Below are 20948 nucleotides of genomic sequence, written 5' to 3'. Positions count from 1 at the left end.
GGTTGGCAGTTCATTGTACACAAAACCACAAGAGACTGATCACTGAAACTCCAAGCCATATTTGTGCGTCGTCATGCTTTAGCTATCACCCCAGCGTGGTTTTGTGCACAAAGATTTCAGGAGCTTAGAGAAGAAATGCTGAGACAGTTCTAACTCGTCGCTCCCGTTGAGCAATACATAGCATTTAGCGCCTAGATAAGCTTATTAAAAATATGCCTCCCAAGATAACAAACTAATTTGCACATGACATATCTGCAACCAGTTTAAAAATTGATCAACAAGTACTACATGCACTTATTTGCACAATCCACTTTTGAAAAAATTGCCACCCATGGGCACTCCAAAAGATTCTCGTGCACATGCTACTAGAAGTGCCTGAAGGCTTTGTACTTTCGCCACTTTTATTCGTCGCGTTGTAAAGGCCAGTGTCAATGGCGCCATTAGGTGTCACAATGGAGCACATTGGAACAGACTGGGGAAGACAACGAGGTGGTGTGGAGGAAGGGGGACTGGGAGCAGGAAGTGGTTGTGCATGGTGCTTGGTGCGGGTAGGGAGGACTGTGTGAGTAGGGAGGACCACCACACTCATCCTTATCGATCCATGAAGCTCGCATTCTTAGCCGAATGCAGTTTAATCTCCTACATACACCAGCCAAACGTCATCTATACCGGTACACTTCCACACGTAAGTGCCTAAACTGTCCACACACACATGCAGACATAGAACACTGCCTTACACAGTGCCACGCAGCCTTCCAGTCCCCCGCCTATCCTTTCCCCCCACCCTCATCGAGGCCCATCTGGCTCGCCTCCCTGGATCTGAGGCTGCAACGTGCCCTCGTCGCCTTGGCCCAGGATGTACTGAACGCATAGTAGAAAGGATTTTCTAATAAAAGAGTCACACCACCACGATCACTTACAGGCACTCACACAGACAGGCTTTGTGCCTCTTCCAGCCTCCCCTTAACACAATGCAGGTGAGCCACACGAGGTCTGCACAAAATTTAGAACTCAAGACTTAAATTTCTGGCCAAACAAAAAGTGACACACAGATGCATGAAAGTCATGCTCCTAGAATGAAACTGTTCCCCTGTATAAAACATCTAAAGAGATTACATATAGTAATTCTTTTCAGTCACCACACATACTGCTTACTAAAAATCAAATTTGAGCCTACGCACATCGAGGGCCACTATTAGCAGAGAAGCTTGAAATGTCGCGTGAGCTAGGGCCTGTATGTCACTTAAGGCAGGAGATTTACTTATTATCTGGCGGCTGTAAGGCATGTTTACAGGAATGCACTCTTAAGAAAAATGTCTCGAAAGGCTCTCTCGTAGCGCAGTAACAGGCATTGGAAATGGAAGTGTTTGCATGATTTTTCTGTAGTATACCCACCACTCAATGTCTTGGCTAGCAAGTCAAGCAAATGATGACTCGAGGTGACATTTCTGATCATCCTCTTTTTTTGCCAGCACCAACTTACAACAGAAGTCTACGCCATGAATCCAGCCAGAATGCATCAGCCACTGTACCCAGGAGGCAGTGGCACACGCTAGAGAGTCACAATTACCACTGGGCTAATTGCGACTGGCCAACAGCAAATGTGCGGTAAGTGTAGTGAAGCACGAGGAGACGATAGGATATCTTTTATGGCAGAACTAGTCTAGATGAAGAATGGCTCGAGCAATTTATATGAGGCGGCAAATACGTTCCTGCTGCCCTGGTAATTCATGCTAGATACATCATGATCAAAGAACAGCCACCCATCTTTTTTTTGTTTGTTTGCTTGCTTGCTTGTCCGATCTCTTCTACAGCATTAAAGTAGGTGACACGTTCAAAACGTTCGCAGCACCGGATTCCGCGACCTTACCGCAATGGTGTCACCCAAAAGTGCCGACGACGACGGCGCTCTGGCATGCTACCCCTAGTCGTCACTAGGCATCACTTGTTTCATATCGAAGCCACAGCGGATGCTGTTTTGAATTGACCAAAGCTTATACTAAATGGTCGACTTATGGCACTGCCTTAGTGACAACATCACTGTTTCATATTAAAAGAAAGATATATGATCGCTTTCAGTGACACCTCAGCAGCGAAGCTGGCTTGCAAGCAGATCAGGTCAGTCGCCCTGCAATGGCGGCAGCTGCTACACGGCTGGGAGCATAAAACTAGCTTGTATTGCAGCTATTACTCTTATCAGCAACTCGGTACAGGTCAACGATCCTCATGGAGGACTCATTTCTGGCATTCCCGTATTCCAGGTCTTATTATTTACGAGAACAACAAAGTTTAACACCGTTTTCTGACGCTGCCACTAGGGATCTGCCGTAGAGATGTTTCCCTGGCGCGGTCGGCTTGCGGGCAGCGCGGCCATGTATTTGGCTGTGGAGGCAGTGCCATCGGACGGCACTCTCAGTGTTCCAGTATGTGCCGCGAACACCTTGCGCAAGCACCAAAGTACCATCCGCTTAAATGACTTACCAGGCTCTGCGATCCTAAGCGCCGGAGGCTGCTCTCGTTGTAGCGAGGCCTGAAAAGGAGACATAGTGAATCATTGATAACGATCAATCAACAAAAAAACTTTTATAGTGAATCTCACGACACTGTGCCATCTGCACTGCTAGATATTTGCAAATGTCGCTTCGCTCCGGACCACCACATCACTTTGTTCGTTCCACCGCAATCCAGAATGGTGGCGAATCTTGTGAAAACGGCGAATCGTGATTCGAGATAACCGTAATTAAGTTTGGTATCCATAGTTAAGCATAACCGCGTTTAGACTGCCCGTGTGACTGCAGGTCAACCAACAGCAACGTTTCAGCATCAGCAACATTACAACCAATATCAAAACAAAAATAGTGGCGGACAGTGCAAGATGGTCATCTGCACATGCCATCTGTTAAGTACGATCGTCGGCTAGACTTGGCACATAAATTGCAGCGGCAAGTTCGGGGTGCGATCATTATGTGGGGAATAAAAAATTTTAATTTTGCCAAGAAAATTCAGGAGTGCAATCATTACGCGACTAAACACAGTAGATATCTTGTTCTAACCATAAGCTTCTTAATACTTGTGTAAAAAAAGTTTGTTTTCATTCCTGATTGGTGACCCCTAGATTCGCCTCTCTGAGGAAAAAAGAATCTGCAAACCAGCTCCACACTGAGGCTTGGTTTACACATACTGCAGTAGTTCACAGTCCCAAATATAGATGCTACAGAGTTGCAAAGTGAATGAAGGCATACAAGCAAGAATACCTACCATGAAAGCCAGCAATGTGTTTGTGGCTAAGGCCTCCATGCGCTTCAGTCAAGGTCATCGACCTGAAAGATGTAAAAATAATGTATGAGAACGGAACTGGACGATACAAAATAGATTCAGCAAAGCAATGAACGGTGTAGCAAGCACACTACATTTATCATGAAAGCAGTGCACCGCAATTTCATTTTGTTGTGTTAGGTATTAGAGTGTATAAGCAATTGAGGCCATCAAGCACCAATCACAGCTAAGGTTCAGTGGTTTGTTTTTGTGTTACAAACTAACACATCCTAATTAGATGATCCGGGGTGGCCGTGAGCTGCGGTGTAGGTCACAGATGCGGCTCGGATCTGCGTGGCTATGGCTGTGGGGTAGGCCAGAAGCTGCAGCTCCTGTTAGACCCCTATCCTGGGAACCTCCACATGCCACGGGTGTGGCCATAAAAATTTTAAAAACTATGAGGTAGAGTCAGGTCGCATGCCATATGTCTAATCCTTGCTCTCTCTCTCTCTGCTCTGCTGTGAAACGAAAAACCCAAGAGATGAAATCTGCAACCGACGGAGTTACATGTTCGGGAGGAATCACTCGAACTGCATACCACCTAGGTAAACTAAAATTCAACCCGCCTAGGACTTCCCTCAGGTGTGCGCACAGAAGAGTATTCAAAAGTTCTATATCTAGAACACTGGTATCGCATCGTGTTCCAAGAAGTCAGATCAAGGTGATATGCGAAATTCGGGGTAACTCTCGACAAGACCGCCCAGGCATCGGCGGGGCCCGCTGGACTCGCCTGACACCAGAGCCACCGGAATCACCGGGCTGAACGTGGCGCTGATTTTTACGCTGTCTTGAGCTGTGTGGTGCATACCGTAATTTGCGTCAATGTTCCTCGTTAACGGATCGCGCCACAAGCAACGCGTGTCACACAGTACATTCGATGTCATCGAAACTGACTGCAACATCTTTCAGCAAATACACAGGTTGTTTTGTATTCAGTTGATTTTTTCGCACCATAAGATGCTTACACTTCCGCGCTCTAAACGCAGGGTTAAGAGTCTTTTGCACTACAGCGCTTTGAAATTTGTAACAGTTCCAATTTATACAAAACGCTACGTTCTATCAACCTGTCACACAGGATGTCTCTCCTATTGCTTCATTTTCGCTTTGAAGCAGGCCATTCGGTCTGCAAGTATCATCTACATGATTTTGGAGATAATAACTGCACTATTAATTTCACTCTTATGTCCAACTTCTCTCCAATCCTATTTTTTCTCTCCTATGCATTTAGCATCGCAGTGGTGGGGAGGATATATCGTTTTCCTCTAGACTTTCGGCGCTCTCCTTGAAGTATGACGCCTCAAAAATTGCAGAAACCACATGAGAAACACATGAGGAACACACGAGAAACACAATCAATACACCACTCTTTTAGGCCAATGCAAGCAAGTCTGCTGCAAGATTTCACGCACCTCTGCAGAGGCAGAAAGCAGTTCAACAACGCTCTATGCCAGCTTCCCCCCGACCACACTCAAAGCTCTTTAAATTGTTCAACTAGCCACGTTCGTGCAAGTAAATGATAAACATACATAAGCGGGTATTGGCATCACCTATTAATCACATGGTCTGCCAACAGTTGTATACTGCCTCCTACTGCTCCTGGACAATTATGTAAAACGTTTCTCGCATGGCTGCAGTAAGCCACTCTAACCCTCATTCAGCTCATGGACAAGAAAAAAATTTCTGGTTGCATTTTGAAGTATTGCTCAAGAGAGGCTGCACCTCATTTAGCAATCCAATGGAACAAAATGCAAAAATTGCCCTAAGACTGGAAGAGACATCCAACGTGATGCAAATTTTTGAAGAAGGTGAATGTACACACATGGACTAATATCGTTAACTTTCACTTGCTGCAAGATGCTCGAACACTTCATGAACTCTAACCTGGTAAAGCACTTCAAGGAAAATATCTCTTTTACCCCCACTCAGCATGGGTTTCACTTCAGTTTATCATGCGCAACAACACTAAATGAACTCGGATGGGAACCAGCACTGCGCCTCAAGCTATAACACTGGGCATAGATGCATCAAGATCAGGTGAGCAATAACAGCGGCTGGCTGGCAGTTCATTGTACACAAAACCACAAGAGACTGATCACTGAACCTCCAAGCCATATTTGTGCGTCATCATGCTTTAGCTATCACCCCAGCGTGGTTTTGTGCACAGATTTCAGGAGCTTAGAGAAGAAATGTTGAGACAGTTCTAACTCGTTGCTCCCGTTGAGCAATACAAAGCATTTAGCGCCTAGATAAGCCTAGATAAGCCGGGATGTAGGTCGGGAAGACAGGTCGGTGCCACTTGCCCGGTGCGCAGTGGCGGTGGCGGTCCGGGATGTCGGCCGGGAAGACTGGTCGGTGCCACTTGCCCGGTGCGCAGTGGTGGCGGCGGGTCTTTGTGCGCAGAGCCTGCTGAGACCATGGGTCCACGCCTTTCTGGATGTTTGAGCGTGTGGCTCTGCGACTCCGAAGACAACACTGTGCTCTCCCACTGCGTATGGAGAGGGGCACACAGGAAACCTAAGAGTCAAACCCAGGGCTACAGAAGCGTGAAGCACTGTTCACTCGGCACAGTCCACCTGTTGTACTTGCTCCGCAACTTTTCTGACAACCAAAATCCCTTTCTTACTTTTCATAGCTAAATTTCCACATTCCTTTGTAACTAGTCCTATCATATGCCCAACAAGCACAGTGCCCTCAAGCTGAAACCTTCACTCACATATTGCATCACACATTGGTTAATATCATAAGCTTGCTTTTATGTCATGGCAGGAAAACTTACCAGCAGTTAGTCCTAGTCAAACCACTCCCATATACCACCTGCTATGAATTTGGCTTCGGCCATATCAAAAAGAAGCAGCGACAAATGGGATTTAACCCTGTGACTGGAAACAGCAAAGTCACTGAGATAAAATTGCAGATTTTCATCCCACTGAAAAGGTTCTAGGGTGCATGTGCCATGAATGCTTACCAGGTGAAGGTTGTGACCTAGCTCAATAGGTTGTGATGGCTATTGAGCTACGCCTTAGAATGCAACAATAGAGTGGCACAAATTAGCACCCCAAATGCTGCCAGGTGCTTCTCCATAGAGAAATCTATTCCATTCAGTGGCTGCTAAGTGCCTAGACCACCATTTAGTGCACAGCTGCAGGGCCATGGGCAAAGCTCAGCCCTCTAGCTGACAGGCTAGCAGCAAGGAAGCCCTGGAGCTAAAGCCACATCAGGAAAAGCTTAGGCAATCTTAGATTATTTTTTTTTTATTTTCTACTCATTTGCAGTTTCGCAATGCCTTCAGGAATAAGTGGTAACATTTCATGGCTCTATTCACAGCATTCGCAGAGATCCATCAGTCTGGATGAGCGACAAAAAGCAACCAGCCCTGAAAACATCCCCTGCTGGTGCCCTTCTATTCCTGAAACTGCAGAGCACAATGCCATGCATCGACATTGGCAAGCCAGTTGAAGCAGGGAGCTCTAGAAGACTGAAGCAGAAGAGTAGAATGTGCCCACGGGCATGTTCTTCTCTTTTCTCGCCTAACATGCTATTTGGGGGGGGGGGGGGGCGAGGTTAACTAATGCATTTACACGGCTATGTATGTCGACTGAAATTAAGTTGAGCCCCCCCACACACCGCATGTCAGAAAAAAAAAGCTTGCCCGAAGGCACATTCCAAAATGAAAATGCATTATTCACTGGACTACTCGAACACCCTTGCGCCATCGTCCTCACTAGTGCTGTCGTCATCATCACTGCTGTGGTCCCAAAGCACGCGGTTGTTACGTTCTCATCCCATGAAATCCATATAAACACATTTACGAGAATAGCAACCATGCTTAGGCACACGGTGCAACACAAACACATCCAACAGAAAAGTCGTCATACTTATAGCTATACAAACAGCAATCTTAATGTATGCTTTGATAGCGCCTGTCATAGGCTGCATTCCATGCCTAGGCAGGGATTTAGGAACACATATGTTTTACAACAAATTGAGGTGGAAACAAGAGATGGTGCACAGAAAGCGCTGATTATATAAGAAACTTCACTGCAATGCAATTAAAAATGCTTTTCATGTTCCGCCACTGGCACATTCCACAGCACATCCACAAGCAAGTCAATATATATTCCCAAAGCTCAGCCCATTAGCTCACAGGCTGCCATGCGGATATCAGAAGGTGGGATTAGGCAGCATAGGGATACTGTTCACTCCCTCAAGGAATCAGTGGGCTTTTGTCACTTCTCCTATTCTGCCATCCGCTTCATGCTGTGATTGTGGCCATGCCACCGCCTAGGTTCCTCAGCTGAATATAGACTGGCGGTTGTGTGCACGTGGCTGCTTAGGAATGGCTCTCCCTCCACGCAGCCCTCTGGCTCCAGTTCTCGGCCAATGCCTCTCAGTGCGAGGGAAGTGGGCTCGTGGCGGACAGCAGTGCGGGAAGCATAGCTGATTGAAGAGAAGCCTGGCGCCGGCAAGTGCGATAAGTCGGTTCTCAGTTGGAAGCGAACGCAAAGGGAAATACTTTAAGCAAACGCTTGGATTAAAAAAAAAAAGGCAATTCACAAGAACTGAATGGCATATGCCAACAAATTAGGCTTACAGAATTCACAAAGGCAACTGAAAAAAAAATGAAGTGAAAACAAAAAAAAATGCTTTCAAATGTGGGCCTTCCCGTGGACGACACATAGTCAGTGTTCCACTGTAGTCATATTTTAATATAAAAGGTCTAGCCTTATCAGTTTACCAGCGCACATTAACCTGACATTAAAATGAACATAAAACTGATTTCTGCGAAGCTTTTGAGAGTAAAGTGCAGACACAGAGCCAGGGGAGCACTACCTCCCACTGACAGGCATGAGTCGCATGCATAGAACGCTACTCCGAACCATCAACCCAGGTATCATTACTGTAGCTGAGCGCCAGATCTTTGGAAGATCCTCATTTTAACTTATGATTACGTCACGTTTGCTAGTAAACCGACCTAGCAACCTGTTTTACGTTACACAGTTTATTCGTGCCGGTCATCGGGCGTGCATCTTATCATTCATACTTTCATTGCAGTATGCATCAGAAGAATTTACCGTAACGCAGCTAATTTGTGTCACAGCATGAAAAAATGGGCTGCATAATCGGGGCAGCGCTAATCCCAAGTCCTGTGCAGGCCCCATGCAATGGCCACACTGTGTCATAACTGTAGAAAAAGGTGCAGCAGTCACACGTGTACATAAGGTAAATTAAGGTTAATTTAAGGTTGCCTTAAAGGGGCAACATGAGTAAGGTCGCATGCCATATGTCTATCCCTGCTCTCTCTCTGCACTGCGGTCAGAAGAAAAACCCGGAGGAATCACTTTAACTGCACACAACGTAGGTAAACTAAAATTCAACCCATCCATTGATTCCCCAGATATGTGAGCAGAAGAGTATTCAAAAGTTCTATATTTAGAGCACTGCTACCGCATCATGTTCCAAGAAGTTAGATCAACGTGATATGCGAAATTTGCGGTACCTCTCGCCAAGACCGCAACGACATCGGCTGGGCCCGCTGGACTCACCTGCCACAGGAGCCACCGGAGCCACCGGGCTGAAAGTGGCGTTGATTTTTACACCGTCTTGAGCTGGTCTTGAGCTGCATGGTGCATCCCGTAATTATTGACAATGTTCCTGGTTAACGGATCGCGCCACAAGCAACGGGTGTCACACAGTACATGCAATGTCATCGAAACTGACTGCAACATCTTTAAGCAAATACACAGGTTGTTTTGTATTCAGTTGGTTTTTTCGCACCATAAGATGGTTACGCTTTCACGCTCTAAACACAGGGTTAAGAGTCTTTTGCACTACAGCACTTGAAAATTTGTAACAATTCCAATTTATACAAAACGCTACGTTCTAACAATCTGTGACACAGGATGTTTCTCCTATTGCTTAATTTTCGCTTTGGAGCAAGCCATTCGGTCTGTAGGTATCATCTACTTGATTCTGAAGATAAGAACTACACAATTGATTTCACTTTTATGTATAACTTTTCTCCAATCCTATTTTTTCTCTCCGATGCATTTAACATCGCAGTGGTGGGGAGGATATATCGTTTTCCTCTAGACTTTCGGCGCTCTCCTTGAAGCATGACGCCTCAAAAATTGCAGTAACCACATGAGAAACACATGAGGAACACACGAGAAACACAATCAATACACCACTCTTTTAGGCCAATGCAAGCAAGTCTGCTGCAAGATTTCACGCACCTCTGCAGAGGCAGAAAGCAGTTCAACAACGCTCTATGCCAGCTTCCCCCCGACCACACTCAAAGCTCTTTAAATTGTTCAACTAGCCACGTTCGTGCAAGTAAATGATAAACATACATAAGAGGGTATTGGCATCACCTATTAATCACATGGTCTGCCAACAGTTGTATACTGCCTCCTACTGCTCCTGGACAATTATGCAAAACGTTTCTCGCATGGCTGCAGTAAGCCACTCTAACCCTCATTCAGCTCATGGACAAGAAAAAAATTTCAGGTTACATTTTGAAGTATTGCTCAAGAGAGGCTGCGCCTCATTTAGCAATCCAATGGAACAAAATGCAAAAATTGCCCTAAGACTGGAAGAGACATCCAACGTGATGCAAATTTTTGAAGAAGGTGAATGTACACACATGGACTAATATCGTTAACTTTCACTTGCTGCAAGATGCTCGAACACTTCATGAACTCTAACCTGGTAAAGCACTTCAAGGAAAATATCTCTTTTACCCCCACTCAGCATGGGTTTCACTTCAGTTTATCATGCGCAACACAACTAAATGAACTCGGATGGGAACCAGCACTGCGCCACAAGCTATAACACTGGGCATAGATGCATCAAGATCAGGTGAGCAATAACAGCGGCTGGTTGGCAGTTCATTGTACACAAAACCACAAGAGACTGATCACTGAAACTCCAAGCCATATTTGTGCGTCGTCATGCTTTAGCTATCACCCCAGCGTGGTTTTGTGCACAAAGATTTCAGGAGCTTAGAGAAGAAATGCTGAGACAGTTCTAACTCGTCGCTCCCGTTGAGCAATACATAGCATTTAGCGCCTAGATAAGCTTATTAAAAATATGCCTCCCAAGATAACAAACTAATTTGCACATGACATATCTGCAACCAGTTTAAAAATTGATCAACAAGTACTACATGCACTTATTTGCACAATCCACTTTTGAAAAAATTGCCACCCATGGGCACTCCAAAAGATTCTCGTGCACATGCTACTAGAAGTGCCTGAAGGCTTTGTACTTTCGCCACTTTTATTCGTCGCGTTGTAAAGGCCAGTGTCAATGGCGCCATTAGGTGTCACAATGGAGCACATTGGAACAGACTGGGGAAGACAACGAGGTGGTGTGGAGGAAGGGGGACTGGGAGCAGGAAGTGGTTGTGCATGGTGCTTGGTGCGGGTAGGGAGGACTGTGTGAGTAGGGAGGACCACCACACTCATCCTTATCGATCCATGAAGCTCGCATTCTTAGCCGAATGCAGTTTAATCTCCTACATACACCAGCCAAACGTCATCTATACCGGTACACTTCCACACGTAAGTGCCTAAACTGTCCACACACACATGCAGACATAGAACACTGCCTTACACAGTGCCACGCAGCCTTCCAGTCCCCCGCCTATCCTTTCCCCCCACCCTCATCGAGGCCCATCTGGCTCGCCTCCCTGGATCTGAGGCTGCAACGTGCCCTCGTCGCCTTGGCCCAGGATGTACTGAACGCATAGTAGAAAGGATTTTCTAATAAAAGAGTCACACCACCACGATCACTTACAGGCACTCACACAGACAGGCTTTGTGCCTCTTCCAGCCTCCCCTTAACACAATGCAGGTGAGCCACACGAGGTCTGCACAAAATTTAGAACTCAAGACTTAAATTTCTGGCCAAACAAAAAGTGACACACAGATGCATGAAAGTCATACTCCTAGAATGAAACTGTTCCCCTGTATAAAACATCTAAAGAGATTACATATAGTAATTCTTTTCAGTCACCACACATACTGCTTACTAAAAATCAAATTTGAGCCTACGCACATCGAGGGCCACTATTAGTAGAGAAGCTTGAAATGTCGCGTGAGCTAGGGCCTGTATGTCACTTAAGGCAGGAGATTTACTTATTATCTGGCGGCTGTAAGGCATGTTTACAGGAATGCACTCTTAAGAAAAATGTCTCGAAAGGCTCTCTCGTAGCGCAGTAACAGGCATTGGAAATGGAAGTGTTTGCATGATTTTTCTGTAGTATACCCACCACTCAATGTCTTGGCTAGCAAGTCAAGCAAATGATGACTCGAGGTGACATTTCTGATCATCCTCTTTTTTTGCCAGCACCAACTTACAACAGAAGTCTACGCCATGAATCCAGCCAGAATGCATCAGCCACTGTACCCAGGAGGCAGTGGCACACGCTAGAGAGTCACAATTACCACTGGGCTAATTGCGACTGGCCAACAGCAAATGTGCGGTAAGTGTAGTGAAGCACGAGGAGACGATAGGATATATTTTATGGCAGAACTAGTCTAGATGAAGAATGGCTCGAGCAATTTATATGAGGCGGCAGATATGTTCCTGCTGCCCTGGTAATTCATGCTAGATACATCATGATCAAAGAACAGCCTCCCATCTTTTTTTTGTTTGTTTGCTTGCTTGCTTGTCCGATCTCTTCTACAGCATTAAAGTAGGTGACACGTTCAAAACGTTCGCAGCACCGGATTCCGCGAGCTTACCGCAATGGTGTCACCCAAAAGTGCCAACGACGACGGCGCTCTGGCATGCTACCCCTAGTCGTCACTAGGCATCACTTGTTTCATATCGAAGCCACAGCGGATGCTGTTTTGAATTGACCAAAGCTTATACTAAATGGTCGACTTATGGCACTGCCTTAGTGACAACATCACTGTTTCATATTAAAAGAAAGATATATGATCGCTTTCAGTGACACCTCAGCAGCGAAGCTGGCTTGCAAGCAGATCAGGTCAGTCGCCCTGCAATGGCGGCAGCTGCTACACGGCTGGGAGCATAAAACTAGCTTGTATTGCAGCTATTACTCTTATCAGCAACTCGGTACAGGTCAACGATCCTCATGGAGGACTCATTTCTGGCATTCCCGTATTCCAGGTCTTATTATTTACGAGAACAACAAAGTTTAACACCGTTTTCTGACGCTGCCACTAGGGATCTGCCGTAGAGATGTTTCCCTGGCGCGGTCGGCTTGCGGGCAGCGCGGCCATGTATTTGGCTGTGGAGGCAGTGCCATCGGACGGCACTCTCAGTGTTCCAGTATGTGCCGCGAACACCTTGCGCAAGCACCAAAGTACCATCCGCTTAAATGACTTACCAGGCTCTGCGATCCTAAGCGCCGGAGGCTGCTCTCGTTGTAGCGAGGCCTGAAAAGGAGACATAGTGAATCATTGATAACGATCAATCAACAAAAAAACTTTTATAGTAAATCTCACGACACTGTGCCATCTGCACTGCTAGATATTTGCAAATGTCGCTTCGCTCCGGACCACCGCATCACTTTGTTCGTTCCACCGCAATCCAGAATGGTGGCGAATCTTGTGAAAACGGCGAATCGTGATTCGAGATAACCGCAGTTAAGTTTGGTATCCATAGTTAAGCATAACCGCGTTTAGACTGCCCGTGTGACTGCAGGTCAACCAACAGCAACGTTTCAGCATCAGCAACATTACAACCAATATCAAAACAAAAATAGTGGCTGACAGTGCAAGATGGTCATCTGCACATGTCATCTGTTAAGTACGATCGTCGGCTAGACTTGGCACATAAATTGCAGCGGCAAGTTCGGGGTGCGATCATTATGTGGGGAATAAAAAATTTTAATTTTGCCAAGAAAATTCAGGAGTGCAATCATTACGCGACTAAACACAGTACATATCTTGTTCTAACCATAAGCTTCTTAATACTTGTGTAAAAAAAGTTTGTTTTCATTCCTGATTGGTGACCCCTAGATTCGCCTCTCTGAGGAAAAAAGAATCTGCAAACCAGCTCCACACTGAGGCTTGGTTTACACATACTGCAGTAGTTCACAGTCCCAAATATAGATGCTACAGAGTTGCAAAGTGAACGAAGGCATACAAGCAAGAATACCTACCATGAAAGCCAGCAATGTGTTTGTGGCTAAGGCCTCCATGCGCTTCAGTCAAGGTCATCGACCTGAAAGATGTAAAAATAATGTATGAGAACGGAACTGGACGATACAAAATAGATTCAGCAAAGCAATGAACGGTGTAGCAAGCACACTACATTTATCACGAAAGCAGTGCACCGCAATTTCATTTTGTTGTGTTAGGTATTAGAGTGTATAAGCAATTGAGGCCATCAAGCACCAACCACAGCTAAGGTTCAGTGGTTTGTTTTTGTGTTACAAACTAACACATCCTAATTAGATGATCCGGGGTGGCCGTGAGCTGCGGTGTAGGTCACAGATGCGGCTCGGATCTGCGTGGCTATGGCTGTGGGGTAGGCCAGAAGCTGCAGCTCCTGTTAGACCCCTATCCTGGGAACCTCCACATGCCACGGGTGTGGCCATAAAAATTTTAAAAACTATGAGGTAGAGTCAGGTCGCATGCCATATGTCTAATCCTTGCTCTCTCTCTCTCTGCTGTGAAACGAAAAACCCAAGAGATGAAATCTGCAACCGACGGAGTTACATGTTCGGGAGGAATCACTCGAACTGCATACCACCTAGGTAAACTAAAATTCAACCCGCCTAGGACTTCCCACAGGTGTGCGCACAGAAGAGTATTCAAAAGTTCTATATCTAGAACACTGGTATCGCATCGTGTTCCAAGAAGTCAGATCAAGGTGATATGCGAAATTCGGGGTAACTCTCGACAAGACTGCCCAGGCATCGGCGGGCCCCGCTGCACTCGCCTGACACCAGAGCCACCGGAATCACCGGGCTGAACGTGGCGCTGATTTTTACGCTGTCTTGAGCTGTGTGGTGCATACCGTAATTTGCGTCAATGTTCCTCGTTAACGGATCGCGCCACAAGCAACGCGTGTCACACAGTACATTCGATGTCATCGAAACTGACTGCAACATCTTTCAGCAAATACACAGGTTGTTTTGTATTCAGTTGATTTTTTCGCACCATAAGATGCTTACACTTCCGCGCTCTAAACGCAGGGTTAAGAGTCTTTTGCACTACAGAGCTTTGAAATTTGTAACAGTTCCAATTTATACAAAACGCTACGTTCTATCAACCTGTCACACAGGATGTCTCTCCTATTGCTTCATTTTCGCTTTGAAGCAGGCCATTCGGTCTGCAAGTATCATCTACATGATTTTGGAGATAATAACTACACTATTAATTTCACTCTTATGTCCAACTTTTCTCCAATCCTATTTTTTCTCTCCTATGCATTTAACATCGCAGTGGTGGGGAGGATATATCGTTTTCCTCTAGACTTTCGGCACTCTCCTTGAAGCATGACGCCTCAAAAATTGCAGAAACCACATGAGAAACACATGAGGAACACACGAGAAACATAATCAATACACCACTCTTTTAGGCCAATGCAAGCAAGTCTGCTGCAAGATTTCACGCACCTCTGCAGAGGCAGAAAGCAGTTCAACAACGCTCTATGCCAGCTTCCCCCCGACCACACTCAAAGCTCTTTAAATTGTTCAACTAGCCACGTTCGTGCAAGTAAATGATAAACATACATAAGCGGGTATTGGCATCACCTATTAATCACATGGTCTGCCAACAGTTGTATACTGCCTCCTACTGCTCCTGGACAATTATGTAAAACGTTTCTCGCATGGCTGCAGTAAGCCACTCTAACCCTCATTCAGCTCATGGACAAGAAAAAAATTTCTGGTTGCATTTAGAAGTATTGCTCAAGAGAGGCTGCACCTCATTTAGCAATCCAATTGAACAAAATGCAAAAATTGCCCTAAGACTGGAAGAGACATCCAACGTGATGCAAATTTTTGAAGAAGGTGAATGTACACACATGGACTAATATCGTTAACTTTCACTTGCTGCAAGATGCTCGAACACTTCATGAACTCTAACCTGGTAAAGCACTTCAAGGAAAATATCTCTTTTACCCCAACTCAGCATGGGTTTCACTTTAGTTTATCATGCGCAACACAACTAAATGAACTCGGATGGGAACCAGCACTGCGCCACAAGCTATAACACTGGGCAGGGCATAGATGCATCAAGATCAGGTGAGCAATAACAGCGGCTGGTTGGCAGTTCATTGTACACAAAACCACAAGAGACTGATCACTGAAACTCCAAGCCATATTTGTGCGTCATCATGCTTTAGCTATCTCCCCAGCGTGGTTTTGTGCACAAAGATTTCAGGAGCTTAGAGAAGAAATGCTGAGACAGTTCTAACTCGTCGCTCCCGTTGAGCAATACATAGCATTTAGCGCCTAGATAAGCTTATTAAAAATATGCCTCCCAAGATAACAAACTAATTTGCACATGACATATCTGCAACCAGTTTAAAAATTGATCAACAAGTACTACATGCACTTATTTGCACAATCCACTTTTGAAAAAATTGCCACCCATGGGCACTCCAAAAGATTCTCGTGCACATGCTACTAGAAGTGCCTGAAGGCTTTGTACTTTCGCCACTTATATTCCTCATGTTGTAAAGGCCAGTGTCAATGGCGCCATTAGGTGTCACAATGGAGCACATTGGAACAGACTGGGGAAGACGAGGTGGTGTGGAGGAAGGGGGACTGGGAGCAGGAAGTGGTTGTGCATGGTGCTTGGTGCGGGTAGGGAGGACTGTGTGAGTAGGGAGGACTGTGTGAGTAGGGAGGACCACCACACTCATCCTTATCGATCCATGAAGCTCGCATTCTTAGCCAAATATTGTTTAATCTCCTACATACACCAGCCAAACGTCATCTATACCGGTACACTTCCACACGTAAGTGCCTAAACTGTCCACACACACATGCAGACATAGAACACTGCCTTACACAGTGCCACGCAGCCTTCCAGTCCCCCGCCTATCCTTTCCCCCCACCCCCACCGTGGCCCATCTGGCTCGCCTCCCTGGATCTGAGGCTGCAACGTGCCCTCGCCGCCTTGGCCCAGGACGTACTGAACGCATAGTAGAAAGGATTTTCTAATAAAAGAGTCACACCACCACGATCACTTACAGGAACTCACACAGACAGGCTTTGTGCCTCTTCTAGTCTCCCCTCGACGCGATGCAGGTATGCCACACGAGGTCTGCACAAAATTTAGAACACAAGACTCTTAAATTTCTGGCCAAACAAAAAGTGACACACAGATGCATGAAAGTCATGCTCCTAGAATGAAACTGTTCCCCTGTATAAAACATCTAAAAAGATTATATATAATTCTTTTCAGTCACCACACATACTGTTTACTAAAAATCAAATTTGAGCCTACACACATCGCGGGCCACTATTAGCAGAGAAGCTTGAAATGTCGCGTGAGCTACGGCCTGTATGTCACTTATGGCAGGAGATTTACTTATTATCTGGCGGCTGTAAGGCATGTTTACAGGAATGCACTCTTAAGAAAAATGTCTCGAAAGGCTCTCTCGTAGCGCAGTAACAGGCATTGGAAATGGAAGTGTTTGCATGATTTTTCTGTAGTATACCCACCACTCAATGTCTTGGCTAGCAAGTCAAGCAAATGATGATTCGAGGTGACATTTCTGATCCCCCTCTTTTTTTGCCAGCACGAACTTAAAACAGAAGTCTATGCCATGAATCCAGCCAGAATTCATCATCCACTGTACCCAGGAGGCAGTGGCACACGCTACAGAGTCACGATTACCACTGGGCTAATTGCGACTGGCCAACAGCAAATGTGCGGAAAGTGTAGTGAAGCTTTAGGAGAGGATAGGATGTATTTTATGGCAGAACTAGTCTAGATGAGGAATGGCTCGAGCAATTTATATGAGGCGGCAAATACGTTCCTGCTGTCCTGGTAATTCATGCTAGATACATCATGATCAAAGAACAGCCTCCCATGTTTTTTTGTTTGTTTGCTTGCTTGCTTGTCCGATCTCTTCTACAGCATTAAAGTAGGTGACACGTTCACAACGTTCGCAGCACCGGATTCTGCGAGCTTACCGCAATGGTGTCACCCAAAAGTGCCGACGACGACGGCGCTCTGGCATGCTATCCCTAGTTGTCACTAGGCATAACTTGTTTCGTATCGAAGCCACAGCGGATGCTGTTTTGAATTGCCCAAAGCTTATACTAAATGGTCTACTTATGGCACTGCCTTAGTGACATCAGTGTTTCATATTAAAAGAAAGACATACGATAGCTTTCAGTGACACCTCAGCAGCGAAGCTGGCTTGCAAGCAGATCAGGCCAGTCGCGCTGCAATGGCGGCAGCTGCTACACGGCTGGGAGCATAAAACTAGCTTGTATCGCAGCTATTACTCCTATCAGCAACTCGGTACAGGTCAATGATCCTTATGGAGGATTCATTTCTGGCATTCCCGTATTCGAGGGCTTATTATTTATGAGAACAAGAAAGTTTAACACCGTTTGCTGACGCTGCCACTGCCGTAGAGATGTTTCCCTGGCGTGGTCGGCTAGCGGGCAGTGCGGCTATGTATTTGGCTGTGGAGGCAGTGCCATCGGACGGCACTCTCGACACTGTGCCAACTGCACTGCTAGATATTTGCAAATGTCGCTTCGCTCCGGACCACCGCATCACTTTGTTCGTTCCACTGCAACCCAGAACGGTGGCGAATCTTGTGAAAGCGGCGCATCGTGATTCGAGATAACCGCAGTTATGTTTGGTATCCATGGTTAAGCATAGCGGCGTTTAGACTGCCCGTGTGATTGCAGGTCAACTGACAGCAACGTTTCAGCATCAGTAACATTTCAACCAATATCAAAACAAAAATGGTGGCTGACAGTGCAAGATGGTCATCTGCAGATGCCATCTGTTAAGTATGATCGTCGGCTAGACTTGGCACATAAATTGCAGCGGCAAGTTCGGGGTGCGATCATTATGTGGGGAATAAAAAATTTTAATTTTGCTAACAAATTTCAGGAGTGCAGTCATTACGCGAGTAAACACAGTAGATATCTAGGGATTCGGGTCAAGAGTGCTGAAGTTCAGTAATGAGGTTTTAGGCTGTAGCTGCCCTGTCTAATACAACTGAAGCACCTCCCAGTGGCACGTGCACTGCAGTGTTTTAATTAAACATCACAAGCATGCTTCTGAAAGAAAAAAAAAATGATTTCATAGATACTCACCCCTGTAGTTGAGGATGGAGAAGACGATGGAGATAAGCCATCACACCAGCTGAGGGGCTTTCAGTTGCAGGGTAGCTGAAAAGGAAGGAACATAAGTGCATGTTTGAACACAGCCATTAAAATTATCTTGTAATTGAGGAGTTTCCAAAAAAGCTTACAAGAATTCACAGTTTAAAAATTTGTTAGCAAAAGAGTCTACTACATTAACTAAGTCAAGCAAGTTCACTCGGCTACTGGAGAAAACTCCCAAGTTCTTGCTCCAAGTAGTTCTGGATGATCAAATGGGATTGAGTAGGCAGATGTGTGAAAAGTATGCCTCGTCTCGTAGTCCCGAACATTCATGATAAAGACGACCGGCCCAATGTCAATCATTAAGGGGAGGATCACATTATTAGCTTGAATGGGAAGGCTCATAAGTAACAGGGCACTGACACTATCTCACCTTGCAGACAGTCAATGTATTTGTAATGGTGCCATCTTGAGCTTCCATTTCGTTGACGGTTCCCACGTATCTTCTGATGAGCGGCACAGTTGGAAGAAATGTCCCTTCTTCCCACGTTTGGCAGTATTTGTGGCGAGCAGGACAAGCAGGAAAATTCGCCCATTGATCCGGCGAGCCACAGCGAAAACAGCAGCCGGGCCATGCCGATGGCGCAGAGGCTCCCGGTTGCCTACCTTCCCGACGGGGAGGCTGACCTCCTCGATCTCGGCGTCCGCCATCGCTATCCGGTCGGGGGGAACGCCGCCCATATTGGCCGCCATCTTGAAGTGAAGCCGGGCGGGGAGGGAGACCGCCATCTTGAACTGGAACAGGACGAGAAAGACCGCCATCTTGAAAGTCTCGGCGAGGACGAGACCCGCATCTTGTGTCTACCGACGATGTGAAACGGTCTTCTGGAACGCCTAGCTGCTGCACTATTTTATCGGTGCGTTCTTCTTGAGTAATCTCCATTGCCTTCTTGATCGTAAATCTCGCCGAGTTGGATGAACCGGCGACGATGTGACTGGAAGCCGCAAAGGATTTGATTTGCACCATGATGTCGGTAGCAGTGCCAAATTTGCACGATTTGGCGAGCCGTTGGACATCTCGAATATATTCAGCAGTTGGCTCAGCAGGACTCTGCACTCTGCGTTTGAAATGAACGCGGCTGAAATATTCGCTTTGTTCTTCTTGAAAGTGCTTGTCTAGCATTTGAAGCGCCGCTTTGTTTATGTCCGGTACCTCGCAGTCACCTGTCGCCACGTCGGTTCCAGCCTGCGTCTCTTCCTCGATAAGGCTGTAGTAGACATTGATGTCTTCTACCACCCCCGCACGTTGAGCAGAAACGCTTTCTGGTGGTCCGGCGTAGCGGTCCCGGCGACGGTGTCTACGTAAGCCTGGAAAACACGTCGCCATTTGAGCCAAGGATTAGCCGGTACTCCGAGGCATGACAAGTAGGGTGGCAGAGGTGCCAAGTTCATCTTGAAGCAGCAGCAAGCGGAACGAGGGGGTCAGGACAGCCGTGCAGAAGACGCCGCAGTATCGATAGGTCACGCAGACAACGTTGCAGTCACGTCAAAAAGCAGCCAAGTGCAAAAATGCTGCTTGAAAGTAGGTCAGCAGAAGTAGTAGACGTAGTGGAGAAGTAAGTAAAATTTTCTCACTCACATATAGGCATGATGCATGTGGATGGATCCTCGTCGCCAAAATGTGTCGGCGCGGCCTTCCTCGAATGCCACGCGGCAGCACGTTAGGGCACGCCGTGACGGCAGCAGGAAAAAAGACACGGACGCTAACGCTGACCGACGTTCAGAGAGCCCTCGCTTATGTAGAGCGCGGCGCCTTAAATAGACTGAGCGTCTTGATGATGATGATGATGTAGCCTTCCCTTTGTAACGGGCGGGCGCCTACCAAAGGTGCCCTGGCTGGATAAACCACTGATCTCCACTAGGGGAGCTGGATGCCGCATCGGGCGCCCGAAAGTGAAGCCACCGGAAGTAAGTGGCCTTGTCCCGGAAGTCAGCCTTTGGCAGTGCATGAAATCGGAGCTGAGCACGGTTTTTCAGTTCCAGTTTTGTTTTCCCACTTAGCATTTCGTCTTTTCGCCGTTCTCGTCTTTTTCCATGACAATGCCCACCTTTTGCGCCGCCAACTGAGCGAGGAGACCAGCGAAGTCTTCGGGAAGGACGTTTCAAAAATAAGGGCCCATTGCATTTCAATGGGGCGACACTAGCAGACGACAGGACGTCGCTACACACAGCAAGTATGGAGCCTCGTCTACTCGGCTCGGTGTCGTCTCGTTTGCCTAGCTTCGCCAACTCTGCTCTTTACTGCGATGCTTGTTCCCACGCTCAAGCCCAAGTTATGCTATCAATGGGG

General features: G+C 46.5%; 1 protein-coding gene across 3 annotated transcripts in view; it reads right to left on the bottom strand.

Annotated features, from left to right (window-relative positions):
- LOC149354515 (uncharacterized) overlaps positions 1 to 20498 on the bottom strand; it is a 42196-nt gene extending 21698 nt beyond the window's left edge. Inside the window, exons 1-8 of one of the 3 annotated variants that reach the window (XM_089583348.1) lie at positions 20238 to 20498; positions 19032 to 19966; positions 18590 to 18664; positions 16496 to 16568; positions 13451 to 13512; positions 12674 to 12722; positions 8859 to 8932; positions 5725 to 5800 (exon numbers count right to left, since the gene is read on the bottom strand). In XM_089583348.1, the coding sequence (XP_089439474.1) occupies positions 18650 to 18664; positions 19032 to 19966; positions 20238 to 20247 (960 nt within the window). In that variant the 5' untranslated portion in view covers positions 20248 to 20498 and the 3' untranslated portion in view covers positions 5725 to 5800; positions 8859 to 8932; positions 12674 to 12722; ... (1 more) ...; positions 16496 to 16568; positions 18590 to 18649. Of the gene's footprint in view, positions 1 to 5615; positions 5801 to 8812; positions 8933 to 12673; positions 12723 to 13450; positions 13513 to 16495; positions 16569 to 18589; positions 18665 to 19031; positions 19967 to 20237 lie in introns of those variants that run through there. The other 2 variants (XM_089583350.1, XM_089583349.1) reach the window with 2 other exon arrangements.
- Between the last annotated feature and the right edge of the window lie 450 nt (positions 20499 to 20948).

The sequence above is a fragment of the Amblyomma mixtum genome, chromosome 3 (assembly GCF_055824585.1).
Source record: "Amblyomma mixtum isolate Tamu chromosome 3, ASM5582458v1, whole genome shotgun sequence".
Classification (NCBI taxonomy): domain Eukaryota; kingdom Metazoa; phylum Arthropoda; class Arachnida; order Ixodida; family Ixodidae; genus Amblyomma; species Amblyomma mixtum.
The sequence above is the reverse complement of the archived record's forward strand: the minus strand, read 5'-3'. Positions and strand labels throughout refer to the sequence as shown.